Source organism: Anopheles maculipalpis, chromosome 2RL (assembly GCF_943734695.1).
Source record: "Anopheles maculipalpis chromosome 2RL, idAnoMacuDA_375_x, whole genome shotgun sequence".
Classification (NCBI taxonomy): domain Eukaryota; kingdom Metazoa; phylum Arthropoda; class Insecta; order Diptera; family Culicidae; genus Anopheles; species Anopheles maculipalpis.
In genome coordinates this window covers 484,001-497,104 of record NC_064871.1, presented here as the reverse complement: position 1 = coordinate 497,104, position 13,104 = coordinate 484,001, and the positions used below count along the sequence as shown (strand labels likewise).

At 43.7% G+C, this 13,104-nt stretch overlaps 2 protein-coding genes across 3 annotated transcripts; both read right to left on the bottom strand.

Annotated features, from left to right (window-relative positions):
* Positions 1 to 6,396: 6,396 nt before the first annotated feature.
* On the bottom strand, positions 6,397 to 11,334 carry LOC126558371 (uncharacterized). 2 transcript variants are annotated; one of them, XM_050214377.1, is made up of 6 exons: positions 10,708 to 11,334; positions 7,625 to 7,781; positions 7,132 to 7,311; positions 6,743 to 6,811; positions 6,589 to 6,675; positions 6,397 to 6,526 (listed from the first exon to the last, which is right to left on the bottom strand). In XM_050214377.1, the coding sequence occupies exons 1-6, from the start codon at positions 11,205 to 11,207 to the stop codon at positions 6,419 to 6,421; spliced, it is 1,101 nt and encodes a 366-aa protein (XP_050070334.1). In that variant the 5' UTR covers positions 11,208 to 11,334; the 3' UTR covers positions 6,397 to 6,418. The 2 variants fall into 2 exon arrangements, with proteins under 2 accessions (XP_050070334.1, XP_050070335.1); XM_050214378.1 differs by lacking the exon at positions 10,708 to 11,334 and adding an exon at positions 9,724 to 10,340.
* On the bottom strand, positions 8,955 to 9,635 carry LOC126559593 (uncharacterized). Its single transcript, XM_050215763.1, has one exon. It carries the CDS (start codon positions 9,597 to 9,599, stop codon positions 8,955 to 8,957), a length of 645 nt encoding a protein of 214 aa, XP_050071720.1. The 5' UTR covers positions 9,600 to 9,635.
* Positions 11,335 to 13,104: the final 1,770 nt, after the last annotated feature.

Sequence of the window (13,104 nt, the reverse complement as noted above, 5' to 3'; positions counted from 1 at the left end):
CAACATATTTATGATTTTCATTTAAAAAATCAGCTCAACCCATTAAAATAATTAATTGACATGCGGCTGCTAGTGGCTGTCAATGGCAACGGTATTTTATGTCCGAAAAGCTGAAAACAGAAAACCGGCCTATTGAAGCGACCGATTGCTCCATTCACATACACACGCACCGAGTGTATCGCGGCTGATTGTTGACTGAGGTTTTTGTTGTGCTGAAGTTTGGTTTATTTTACGCTTGTCCTATCCTTTCTTCCTGTTTGCAGCTGTCGATGTTTTCTCAGTGATTTATGTGACGTTTGCTCGAAGGTAGAATGGTTTTATTAAATACTGCACTTTGCTGACTTGTTTTCCATTGTCAATCGTTGAGTTTTCTTCCGGGAAAACTGGTGCGTCTGTCTCTGAAAAAGTGTTTTGTAGATTTTCTTTTTTGTATGATTGGAACAATCGATTTCAACAAATTTCTTCTTTTTCAGTTTTGTCATAGAGAAAAGCTACACGCTCGTGGCAAGTTTTTCAATAAGTTACTCTAGAGTTATCGTGCGCATTTTTATAATAAAATTTATACACAATTTTCATTTTCAATTGCTTCAATAGTCGTATGGAAAAAGTTTTGGAATTTTTTAATACTTCTGGGAACAGCACAAAGGAATTGATTTAATTAATTAATATTGACCATCCTTCTTAAAATTCCTAGCGTTGGTCTTAACTGGAATCAGACAAGGAACTAGTGACCCTTGGCGTTAGGATTACGGCGTGAATGGAATCCATTTTCAGCGAACCGTACAAATGCACAAAATAAAAAAAAATAAAACACAGGCGAAAGAAACGGTTCCGAAATCAATTTACCAAATCGAAAACATTCGGTCATCATCCCTCGTCTGTCATCATTGTGCTAATCTGTTTGCCAATATCGCGCAGAGAATCGTATCTAACTTACCTCGAATGCTATCCAATTACGTACAGGGATCCTTTTTCTAAGTCTCAGTCTTCCCAGCACCGACGTTCTGTTCGATCCTTTCGGTCCTATTGGATGCACAACTTCTCCCAATCCCTTCGTTAGGACACAGTCAATCGAAAAGTTTTCCTTCATGCTTCTTTTTTCCAGCTTTTCTGCATCCATATCGGAGAACTCCGGCTCGTACGTGTCAAGAAATTGTGTTTTCTGTTTTGACCATCATTGAAAGTAAAAGTCATCACAAAACTTTAACCCCGGGAAAACAAGACCGAATCAAGGACTTGAAGTATTTACGCTACACAATTTTCTTTGGGCATGAGCTTTTGTTAGGTAGAAGGGAACATCATTCATGCTGTGTACATGTTTGGAAAAATGTTTTGTTTTATTTAATAAAATGATGAATATTGTAAAAGTTTGTTATTTTCACCATTTCGTAGAATATAGCAATCAAATTTAGTTTTTGCAACAAGTTCCCAGTCTAAGTCTCCAGTTTGTAAGTGATTTTTCGACCAATTAAAGTGATGTGGCTGTGAACTCACAATGTCACACTTACTTAAAGGGAAATCACAGTGCTGAGACATGGTTGCCTTGACTTTGCGTAAGAATTCTTTCACCTCTCAAACTCACAGTCAAATATGTCACATTCCACAGCGATCATAAAAGAAAGAAATCGTCCATTTCATGATGCAACTTTTCTATCCATCGTTTTTAGTGTCCACCACTACCAAGCGCATCGCAACTCGACAAAATGTTACAGTCATCTACTTAGCAACTGCTGAAAGCCGCGTCAGACGGAAGGTTGACGGTGAACTGGGAGTAGTATCAAAGACAGACACAAACAACAAAAAACTAAAACAACCCCAACACCGGCCGCACACAATGTTGTGACCCTCAGACCACAGAAAGCAAGCCCTACTTTGAGGTTGTCATGGCCAAGCTGAAGCAGAGTCGCTTTTGATGGGCTTGGAAGAAAGTTCTGTCAGACAACGTTTGGGAAAGCAACAAACTTCCCTTCTACTTCTCGTGCCGCCTGTCTCTCCGTGTGTCTGTCTGTCCGTCCGTCCGTCGGTCCATCCGTTCTCATCCGGTACTGATGTCGATGTAACAGGAAACGTCCAAACTTCCGGTTCAATCTGTCCAACGGAGTGTGGTTGTACTGGGTGTCTGGTGGTTTTAGCAAAAACCGAATGTCATTCAGTCTGGTTGATATAAAATAACAATGCTTTATAATTGCGGTACACCAGCACGAGGCTTGCAAAAAGTCAAAACGGCAAACGAGAACAAACAAATGCGAACATGAAATCCGGAACAGCACGCGAACGCCGACTATGAAAAGAATATTAAGGAAACACTTTACGGTATAATTGAATTCATTCGAAGCACCACTTTTGCGGGATACGATGATGCCTGCAACAAACCTTCGTAGTTGCAATGCTACGGTTACGAGGGAGACCTGGTCGGGCTTAGACTTTGTTTTGCAGGGAAATGAAGTTTACGTTCTGTGCCGGAACCGTATTTTTTGTGTGTGGTGTGTTATGTTTTCAATTCGTAAACTGTTTTACCGACAAAAATAATGTTGAGATGTGCACGAAAAAGCACCGGAGAGAACGAGATGCACAGACCCGAATGCTAACCTACCTGATCCGGAAAGGATTCGAAATGTACGGACGGGAACGAAGCCTTCCCGTGGATGGTTGGTTTGTCGGAGAAAGAGGGCAGCGGATGGCAAAACTTCCTTTTCGCACGAAACACCTCGAACGGAATGAAACAAGGTTAACTACAGCGTAACGCAACATACCATAAGGAGATCTTTTTCACTACCACATCTTATAAGAGTTTCTCCCAGATTACAGTGGTCCGTTTTTTCCCTCGTTTCTGCCCTTCAATCTTAAACTTACATAGCGTGCGCAAAGCCGTTTTCAAATCTACCAATGCGACCACTTTAAGCCTGACAGCACCGGCGAACCTTCTTCCGGGGATATTCCTCCCAACATGGCGATAAATTAGCAAATAAAACCATGGCCGTTTTGCCTGTGCCATTGTGCTGCGGGGCTTGTGCAGCTCGTTAGCGATGTGGGCGTGCGAGTGAGTGCCATGGGAGGGTGAGATGATATTTAAGAGAATAAAAGCCCCCATACACTAGGGTTTAAATGTCCTTTTGGGCACTTGGGCTTGGTTGCCCGTTTGGTCGCAAGCAAAACCGAGCCGAACGAATGAAAAGAAACCGGCATCTTCCTGAACGGAGGCACTGGGGCGAAAATAAAAACAACCATAGCTCAAAGCGAGGAACCTAAACAACAATCTAACAATCCAAAATAAATACATACGCGTCTGATACGCGCCAACCCACAACGCATTGGCTTGTACACACGTGCTTCCTACATAAACTCGAAGCTTCCAAGAAGCAGGAAAAAATGTCGGACCCGGCCAAAGCTCGGCATGCGACCGTGGTGAGGATAGGATTTGGGTTCGGATGTTAAACGATTTGTTATTTCATTTGTTATTTGTTTGGACCGATTGAACATAATGCACAAACGTGCGCCTGGGGTACAGAACGGGAGGAAATATGATTTTACAGCACGTATCCGAAGCTGGCCACCACTAGGTAACTAGGCGGAAAAAGAGTGTGACAACTTGGTAAGACAAATTGGAAAACTTTCCCCTTCGCCAGGCGCTGAAAGGGAAGCAACATCGTGAAGCTTGAAGGTTCGCCCATCACTCGGTCCCAAACTTTGAGTGGAAAACAATTTTCCAAAACGGCCCAACGACCTTCCCGAGTACGGAAGTACATGCGCTACATTCGCAACAGCTGTAAGTGAGTGGCTTGGGAGGGAAATGTTTGATTTCCCTGTTGGGACGTGATTCGCACTCGGCCCCACATTATTGCCGCCAATGGACGCACTTGAAACACGTCGTCGGGACAAGGCGCGGGAATGTCATAGATTAGACGTTATGGTAACGTGATTGAAATGGTAACCCACATCGGTTTGCAATTGAAATGCGTGAAAAGCGATGAAAAACATCGCCACAATTGACTGCGTGTGCGTGGTTGGTTGTACAGTTTTAGTTAGCGTACTTTCTATAATTACATTTACCGATGATGTTGTTCGCGAAAAGTCTCTGGCCACGTTCTGCAAACCGTGCTGTCCCAATTGGCATGCAAAAGGATGCGAGAAAATATGCATCTGGTGTGGTGTGGTTGGTGGAAATTTTTAGTAACGCAGTTCGCTCGGTTCGCTGCGTGCGCTAAATGCACATCTGCCAGGATGCGTCCAGAACGCGTGCCTTGGAGCGGAATTGCAGTCGATACTAAATGATTCCAAGCGGAGCGGTCAATTGGTTGGAAATCCATCACTGTGCAGTCAGCTGAATACTTTCATCCAAACCCATTTCTATTGCAGCGTATTTTGTATTTTGTTTTTGCTGCTGCGGTACGATTTTTTATGGCCTTGATTTTTTCACTTTCGCTTGACTAAGCTCACACAAATAGCCCGCGCCAGCATCAGGCAAAAGGGGGAAGTGCCACAAGTACGAATAATTTACCATGGCTCGGCTGTGTGTCAGTCCCAGTGCTTGCCGAGGCCCAATGAAGTTGAATGTGTCGATTTAGAATGGGAAAATGCAAAACGTCCCCGGGCACTCTTCCTTATTGCATTCCAACAAAAAGCCGAGAGCTTGATTGTAAAGTTTCCATTTTTTCTTCCCATGTCGTTTTCAATCGCTTGTTCTAGGTGGCTTTAAAGAGCAAAAAAAAAGACAATGACTGAGTGTAGAGCTCACAAAAATTCTATTTATTCATGGCCAGTGGCGAGCAATCCATCGCCCATTATGTCCTCATCCCTGGACCACCCCAAAATCGGGTTTCCAATATAGATGATATGCAATTTTCTGATTCACCAATTTTTATTTTTCGTTAAATCATGGACCCTCCCTCACTTAAACCTTTGCCCGGGTAGGAGCGAGCTGACACAGTGCAGTGCATGAAATAGAGTACGATCTATGATAAGAACGATCCTGACCACAAACCGCAGCGTCAAGAAGAACAATCCACAGGAACCGGAGACCTCAAATCCCAACCTCGACCATTACTGTCCTCATCATTTACCACCAAATGGCCTTTCCGATTTAACCGTCTCCTGAACGAATCCGTTGGTATAAATAGGATATCATAAGCTATAACTGGCGATAGAAAAATGAGGGAGGGTTGCCCGAATTTATCGTATGTCTTCAGGGCCAGTGTATCGACCAGCGATTGAAACTACGACGAAGGAAAAATATTACTCCATAAAGTCGGTAGGTGTAATTGAAATACATATTCTCCATTTCCATTTCATTAGCTGTACTACGATTGTACTGATTGAAATTTTAAATTGATGGTACAAATCAATACTTTTTTTTTCTTCCTTTGAAGATATCTGGCTGTATTGCTACAAACGTCCACAGAACTTAATATGAAATGAATTTCGGATACAAACATAAAATGAAAATCGAGGTAAGGTTTACAGATTTACGGAACATCAATTGACTTTTGTATTATAAAATGACAAAACATGAAGTAATGTGTGAGATACAACTAGCAATAAGGAGGATTAAGTGTTATAGAGTTGTTTTTCCGCAATGTTGTATGACCATGATAAGAAATAAAATACAACAAGACGGAATCCGATCGGATCGCACAAAGTTTGGCACATTGATGCTGTCGTTTAGCAAAATAAATTCGGAATACTTTAAACGCAACGTTCAGCGTGAACTCCCTACACACCGATCGCTCGCATCGTATTTCACCTTGGTTATCTCTTTTTGTGTTTTGAAATACTTGGAACACTGCTTGAAGCTGCTGGAGCAAACTCGAGCCTGACAATGCGTAAATATTTGCCAAAAGTAACGGCAATTGACTTTGAAACCTAGCTGCTGTTGATGGTTAATTCAAATTACAACCAATGCACTCACCACCGCCCACCACAGATTCCAGTTGCCGTGTCAGTACCTAGAGCTTGAAGTGGTTTGGGCTAACAAGTAGCACTCAAACACGTTACTGAGAGCACAAACAATGACCGTTTTATGCTTGCCGATGATCATGGTGGGTAGGTGCTGGGACGAGCATTGTACGATGGAGACGCCTAATGGCTCGTGGCCACATGGATAAATTGTGTAGAGTACACGTCGCTCACGAAACTACCATACAGAATGTTCCTTCTTTTTTCTTGTTTGTTTAATTTCAACATCAAAGTAAACAAAACAAAGACACACACACACACACACTCACTCATACACGCACGTCGACTGAGAGATTTTACGTACTCCTCTTCGAAGTGATCCGCCTGCCCTTAAGAATATTTCACTCCAAGCACACTGGCTCGTTCGTCCTAGAACAGTTGGCTATACTCACTCAGAAGACATTAGATACGAGGCACGGTATGCTTTAGTTACTCGTCTTTCAGCGTTGTTGTCGGAGCTTGAGCTCTATGTGCTACCACGGTACGCCGCCGTGGCGTTGACATTGACCAAGTTCGGGAACGAGACATCGAACTGAATTAAGATGATGAGGTACGTCGCTGTGGCGCCAATCATCTGCAAAAATGACTCAAGCCTTAGTGTTGTCTGTACCGTTCACTAAAACCGTGTTTACGTACCGTGTACCAGAGTGTCCAGTCGTAGACAAACAACCCGCAAGTTATGACTGGACTGCGATGTAGTAGTTGCTGTGAAAACAGGTTCAACTGGCACAAGAAAGATAAAGAATTAATACCATCTACTGACACGATACAATGCATACACGCTCCATACCTCATTTATCACTGCTGACGAGGACGAACAGTTGATGGCTTTGTGTACTAGAATACCGATTCGTTTCCCCTGTAAAGTAGTAACAAAAGTGTGAATAAACGTTCCATACTTTTCCTTGAAACAACATTTTCAACAATGCAAAAGTAGAATTACATTACATTAGTATTAGTAATATTTAAACAAATCGACGAGTATCTTGTTCTCCATTTGATGGATGGATTAATTAATACTTAAAGGTAGCAGAGCGACCTCAACAATAGCACTAGAAACACGCTCAAGACAAATGAACCGTCTTTGTTCAACGTTTCTTCAATAGACGAAACGAAACAATGTTCTTTGGTAGCGGGCGCTCTAAAAAAGCTCGGCACTAGTGGCACTTCTTAGCTTACCTCGCGTGTTATTTTGCTCCCGACGGCGATGAAAAACAGTACGAAGAAAAGATAATACATGTACCAGATGAAGTTCAACACACCCATGTAGAACAGCTCGTTTCGATAGATGAACGCTCGGAACAGACCGAACGAACAGACGACTCCGATGACGAAGCACAATCCAACGCAGAATGTGATCTGATGAATAACAACACGGCCATGGCCGTGATGTGCGGGTGCAGCCAAATAGAAAACGGGGAAGGGAAAAAGATAGTTAAAGTGTAAAAGTTAGCAAATTCGTGACCCACAGCTTGGTAGCGAGCTATTCTGCAGTCAACCACCATTTGTGCACGGTGCGCTTCGGTAAGCATTCTTTCAAACTTGCCGAAACGTGTCCTTACGCTTTGTGCTGACATTCTACTGCTGTAGGCTAAATCAACACAACAGAAGCCCATTTTCGGGATGACAAAAGGTGCGCGAAACCTTGTTGCGTAGCAGAAGCGTTGCTTACCTGTACCGAAAAGCAATAATTAACGAGCTCCACCACGTCGTTCAGTTTGTCGTGAAGGATTTTGATTTGCTTCAGCACGTTAATCTGTTCCTTTTCGCTGCATATCGCAAATTCACTTCGATTTCCCACCGTTGATGGTGTCGTCGGGAAGTACATTCTGCAAGCAGAGTGGCGAAAAAGAAATGGGACACGGTCACTTGTTGGAATGCTATGTTGACGTCTTTAAATGCGTCTGTAATGCAGGATCATTATGAGACATTTTGGGCATGTTTTGCCAACCTAATTGCCATGGCTAATCGTTCAAAGCGCACCAGCAAGAACCATAGCACGATGGTGAAGTAGCTCGTGATTGTGGGAAAGGCAGCGTTGTAGTAGACGAACGAAAACATGTTGTAATACCATCGGCCATCGAAATTGGGCTGATTGTTCAGTACCGTGATTTTGTACGCATATACAAGTGCGGAAGTGACGAAAATACCGCACAGAAAGCAAACCATGCCGGCGGTGATAAGAAATCGGTGCATTCGGTAGTTGATCCTCACGCCGACTTGTTGCAGCTCACGATCGATGTTGACAAACGCCTGAAACAGCTCGCAAAGTCGATGTCGATGAAGAAAGTGTATAATCATGGTCAAATGATACACCAGCGTTCCCAACAGGTACGTAAAGATGCGGCTATTCACAGCTAGAGGCGATGATTGAAAGCGTAGCATGTCCCGACGAATTTGCCGACATGGCCCGTTAATGTATAGTGAGCCAATTAGCAGCAGAATGATAACGTTCAGCGCCGAAAGAAGCCTTCTGTTTGAGGCGTTGGAAAAAAATGGCGTTAATCCGAGACACTTAAGCAGCAGAAGAAACGGCTGAAAAGCTTCCGTTGAGCTGCTTGTGTTGAATTTTTGCAGCACTTTGTACACCATCTTGAAGCTTGAATTCTCTGGACGAAATTCACGGTTCCGCTCGTGTAGCACTCACAATGTCCACTGACTTCAAATTGTGGAACAATGCGAGATTTTGGAGCGACTCCAACGTCAGAACTGGGATGGGTGCGGATAGATTATGTTTCTCGCTCGCTTGCCACGGACCGATTAATTGTATCAATTCTATTTGCATGCGGTATTAACTTTTACCAAACTGCGCCACTCCTGTCTTTCACGATGGATGGGACCTGTTGCCTTACGCTACACGATGACATTTATTTTGTTTGTCAGCTCGTAAGGAGTGGCCTCCGTGTTAGGTATACATTTTGTGCGATATTGAACGTCGCGGGTCGCTGGAAAGGATTGAGCATTATTTTGTTCTTTTTGAGAATTCATGTGAATTCATCAACTCACCGAAACAGGCGATTCAATGCGGCGAATCGAGCAAGCACCAAGAACAGCGTTAAAATTGCCTGAACCCACAGATGAACGTAGGAGTAAAAGTAAAGAAAGCGAACCACATTGAAGGCGTGCACCTGCAATCCACAGCTCGGTAGCCAGCGTTCTACGAAACAAGTCATTGCAACAAACATGAGCGGATATACCAATGACATCCAGCGCAGATGACGAGCAAACCGAAGCGTTCCAAAGTATCCGATGAAGGCACGAGAACCTTGGTTTCTGTTCAGATTAGCCATCACACTGGACACCTCGTTGAGTAGGCAGAACAGCCGATCCACACTGTCTTGGTTAATGAAGGAGTGTAAAAGCACCGCCACTACTGTCAAGTATCGCGAAACAAAGTAGAAATCGTGCATTCGCGAGGTGATCAGCGAACCCGAACCGAGCTTGATCGTTTCCAGATCTAGTGAGTGGAAGAGAAGCAGAAATCCGTAGAAAGTAGCTGACAGTGCGATGGTTAGCAAATTGCAGAGCTTGTAACGAAAGGATGATCGCTTCCTGGCGCATGTCACTGGTGGGTAGAGACCGAGACACTTCACCATCAACGTGAAACTTTCGAAAGCTTCCAAAGCGTCCTCGTCGGGAATCAACATTGTAACGCTGCTAGTTGATTTGAATACACGATGCAGACTATCTAGCGCACGAGCCACTCTTACAGACCACCTGCTTCCATAGTAATTAATTAGTTAGTTCATACAATGATCAAATTTCACCTACCTAAACGCTCGATTGATGGCACAGTATCGATCTTTCAGTAGGAGCAAGAAAAAGAGGAACTGGCAAATTTGTAGCAAGAAGCACAGCCCGAACATGGACGATGGAAGGATCTCTTTCAGCGACGGTTCAACGTGCGGTACGAGCTCCAGTATTAGGGGCAGATGTATGGCCATCAGCAATAAATACGAACATACAATACCTAGTGCCAGCATGGACACTTTCATGTGGAGTTTGCGATGGTCAATCGGTGGGCTGAATTTGCTCAGCTGTACGTCACATTCGTGCAGCGTGTGTAAAACAGAAACTATGCGTCCCTTAACAGTCCATGCGAACAGTATTGCAAACACCATCGTTAGGTACTGGCAAGAAAGATTGATGCACTCTATGGTGCCGATAATCACCGAAAGATGAAAGTCGGCCACGTTAGCTACGAATAAGAATGCATAGATGGCATAACTGTACAAGCCAACGTACACTAGTACATAAACCATCTCGAAGCACCTGTTCATGGGCTTCATAGCCAATCTATTCCCAAACGGGGCCAGACCTACAATCCCGAGAAGGTTCATAAACGGTTGCACAGAATCGTACACATTCCTAACCAAAAACCAACGCATTTTGTTGTGTTCGTTAGAAAACAAATGTAAGGAACATCACACGCTTCTCTGGATGTGTTGAGCTCGGAACTCCCCGAACGAAACTGAATCACTGGATCACTTTCATTCTCCAAACTGAGGCGGAGGCAAGAAACACCAAATTGGCTGCGAGACTACGCGATCCAATGTAAACAATATGACTGAAGAATGGTAAACAATGTCCGCCACCATGCGCACAACGCAGGCAAAAATGAGTTCGCTCACATGAACGCCGCTTAACACCTCATTTTCAATCACACGTCACATATTGCTTCACACCGATATTTCAAGACCAAATAATTCTCACTTGACGGGTTATGATACAGTTTTCTTAAAGAAGCCTTCTTACCCGAACAGGTTCTTCAGCGCTTCATAGCGAGAAAGTACCAGCAGCACAGCCAGTGTCGCTTGTAACCACAGATGCACGTACGTTGTGAAGCACAGTAAGCGCACAAACGGAAACACATGCCCGATGAGTTGGTCCCGATTCAACAACTTAAGCACGGTAAAGGATGTGATGAGGCAAACGAATGGATACGACAAGGAAAAGACGCGCAGTCTTTTTGCAAAACGAACTGTACCGAAAAACTGTAGTTTGCTGCCATGTCCTTTACGGTTGGCCAGCAGAACAACTGCGTTTGAGATCGAGTTTAATGCGCGAAATAGACGATTTATCTCGTCCCCGTTGCAGAGGACATGCAGTTGCACCACGATCACGGTTAGAAAGCGAAGCACAAAGTATAGGTCATGCATGCGAGAGACAATAAGTGACCTTAAGCCTTCTTTCAACACACCCGAGTCTAACGAAATGTGAAACAACAAATACCCGTAGAATAGGGTCGATAGCATGATCGACACAATGTTGATGCATCGGTAACCCAGACGTATGCGTTTGCGATCGCAAGATATGGGTGGATTTACACCAAGATACTTTAGCAACACGCTAAATGTTTCAAACGCCACTAAAGCGTCTTCGCCGAACAACGACATTGGAACGACTAGTACCGAGGTTGGCTGAACGTTTTTGGAACTCTCAAAAGCTGTCAAATTACTCACCTGAACGATTTGTTGATGGCACTATATCGCGACAGCATAAGGAGCGCCATCACAGTAAATTGTACTATTTGCAGAAGGAAGCAGAAACTCGATATCACCAACGCCATCATGTCGAGAACGGGTGTGGGAAATAGTTCAATACGATTGGTCACGATCAGAATAGTAGTGGACACCATTGTTAGGAATGAACCCAACAGAGCGCCACAAAACACCGTGAGCTGACGGTGTTGCTGTGAATGATCAACAAACCACTGCAGAACGTGCAACTGCTCATCAATTTCGAACAGTTGCATGAATATTTTGTTCACTCGATGGCGCATCAGCAAACCTAACACTATTGCCAAATTTGTCACCATGAACTCACAAAACATGTACCCATTTTCCATGACTGCCACTATTTTCGAAATGTATAGATGACCGGTGTTTGTCGTGAAGAGATAGCAGTAGATTGCGTACGAATATACAAATATGAATGATATCGTGTACGTAGTAGCACAGAACAGCTCACTTTTGTCATGTTCTGGCTGACGCGTGAGACGGAACGGTGCCAATCCTGTCACTTTGAGTAGATAGTAAAATGGTCGAAACGTCTCGTGCACATTGTGTACAGTGAACCAGCGGCCCATCATTACCGGCGACGCACAACTTATCGTAAGACTATGGGGAGACACACTGAAATACGAACCGCGAAGCAACGATTATCTCATGCGGAAGCTAAAGCTTCGTGCGGCGCAGCTGGAATGTTGCTTCGTGAATGTGGAAAACAATAATCAACACTTCCGACAAACAAGCACCAAACACACCCACTCATCCGCCAACCCACAAACAACACCGGAAACAGTCTAATCGATTCACTGACACGAACACTGTGAAGACATGAGTGATCATTTTTATTGCACATTCTACTAAAGTCAGTTGTGAGAAGCGTACTGAAGACATCCATTAATCGAACCAAAAATATTGAAAATAAACAGGTGGTGCTACTCGCTCTAAAAACGCGATTAGCACCATTAACGGATACCATACTTGGAACAAGAACCATCGAAAACGTCAAAAAGAGACGCTATTTTTTATCGAATGGGCGAGGGGTGGTTGTGGGTGGTGGTCCGCTGAATATTAAATTCCATCCGGATCGTCTCACCGTACGCAGGACTGACACTATCCAGGGTATAAATAAATCAAGGAAAACCATTCATTATTGACAGGCTAAGACATCTTTCAAAGTTTTAGAGCAAAAATACAAGAAGTCTTTAATGTTGTGTTTAAATACAATACCATAGAAATAGAATTTATTCGACGCTTTTGCATGCGAGTCGTATTATCTTGAACGTACCGGAAGCATGCATTCAGCAGTTTGTATCTCGTCCTAACAGCCTCCAAGAATATAGTACACTGCAGCATCATCAGGCCATACGAATTGACGAAAAGTACATAAACGAAAACGTACAGAACCTGAATTGTGCACGAGCTCTGATGAATTTGACATGTGATGATGGTACCGTAGATGTAGACCGGTAACACGATTCCGATCAGATAAACACCAGTCCAAATCTGTCGATGCAATCGTCGATGATCGACGATCCATTTCCAACGACTGGTCTTTCGATCTACGTTGTGTAGCTTATTTAGCATTTTTTCAATTTTATCTCGCACATAATATCCGTTCACGATGCCGTAAAGAGTGGTGAAG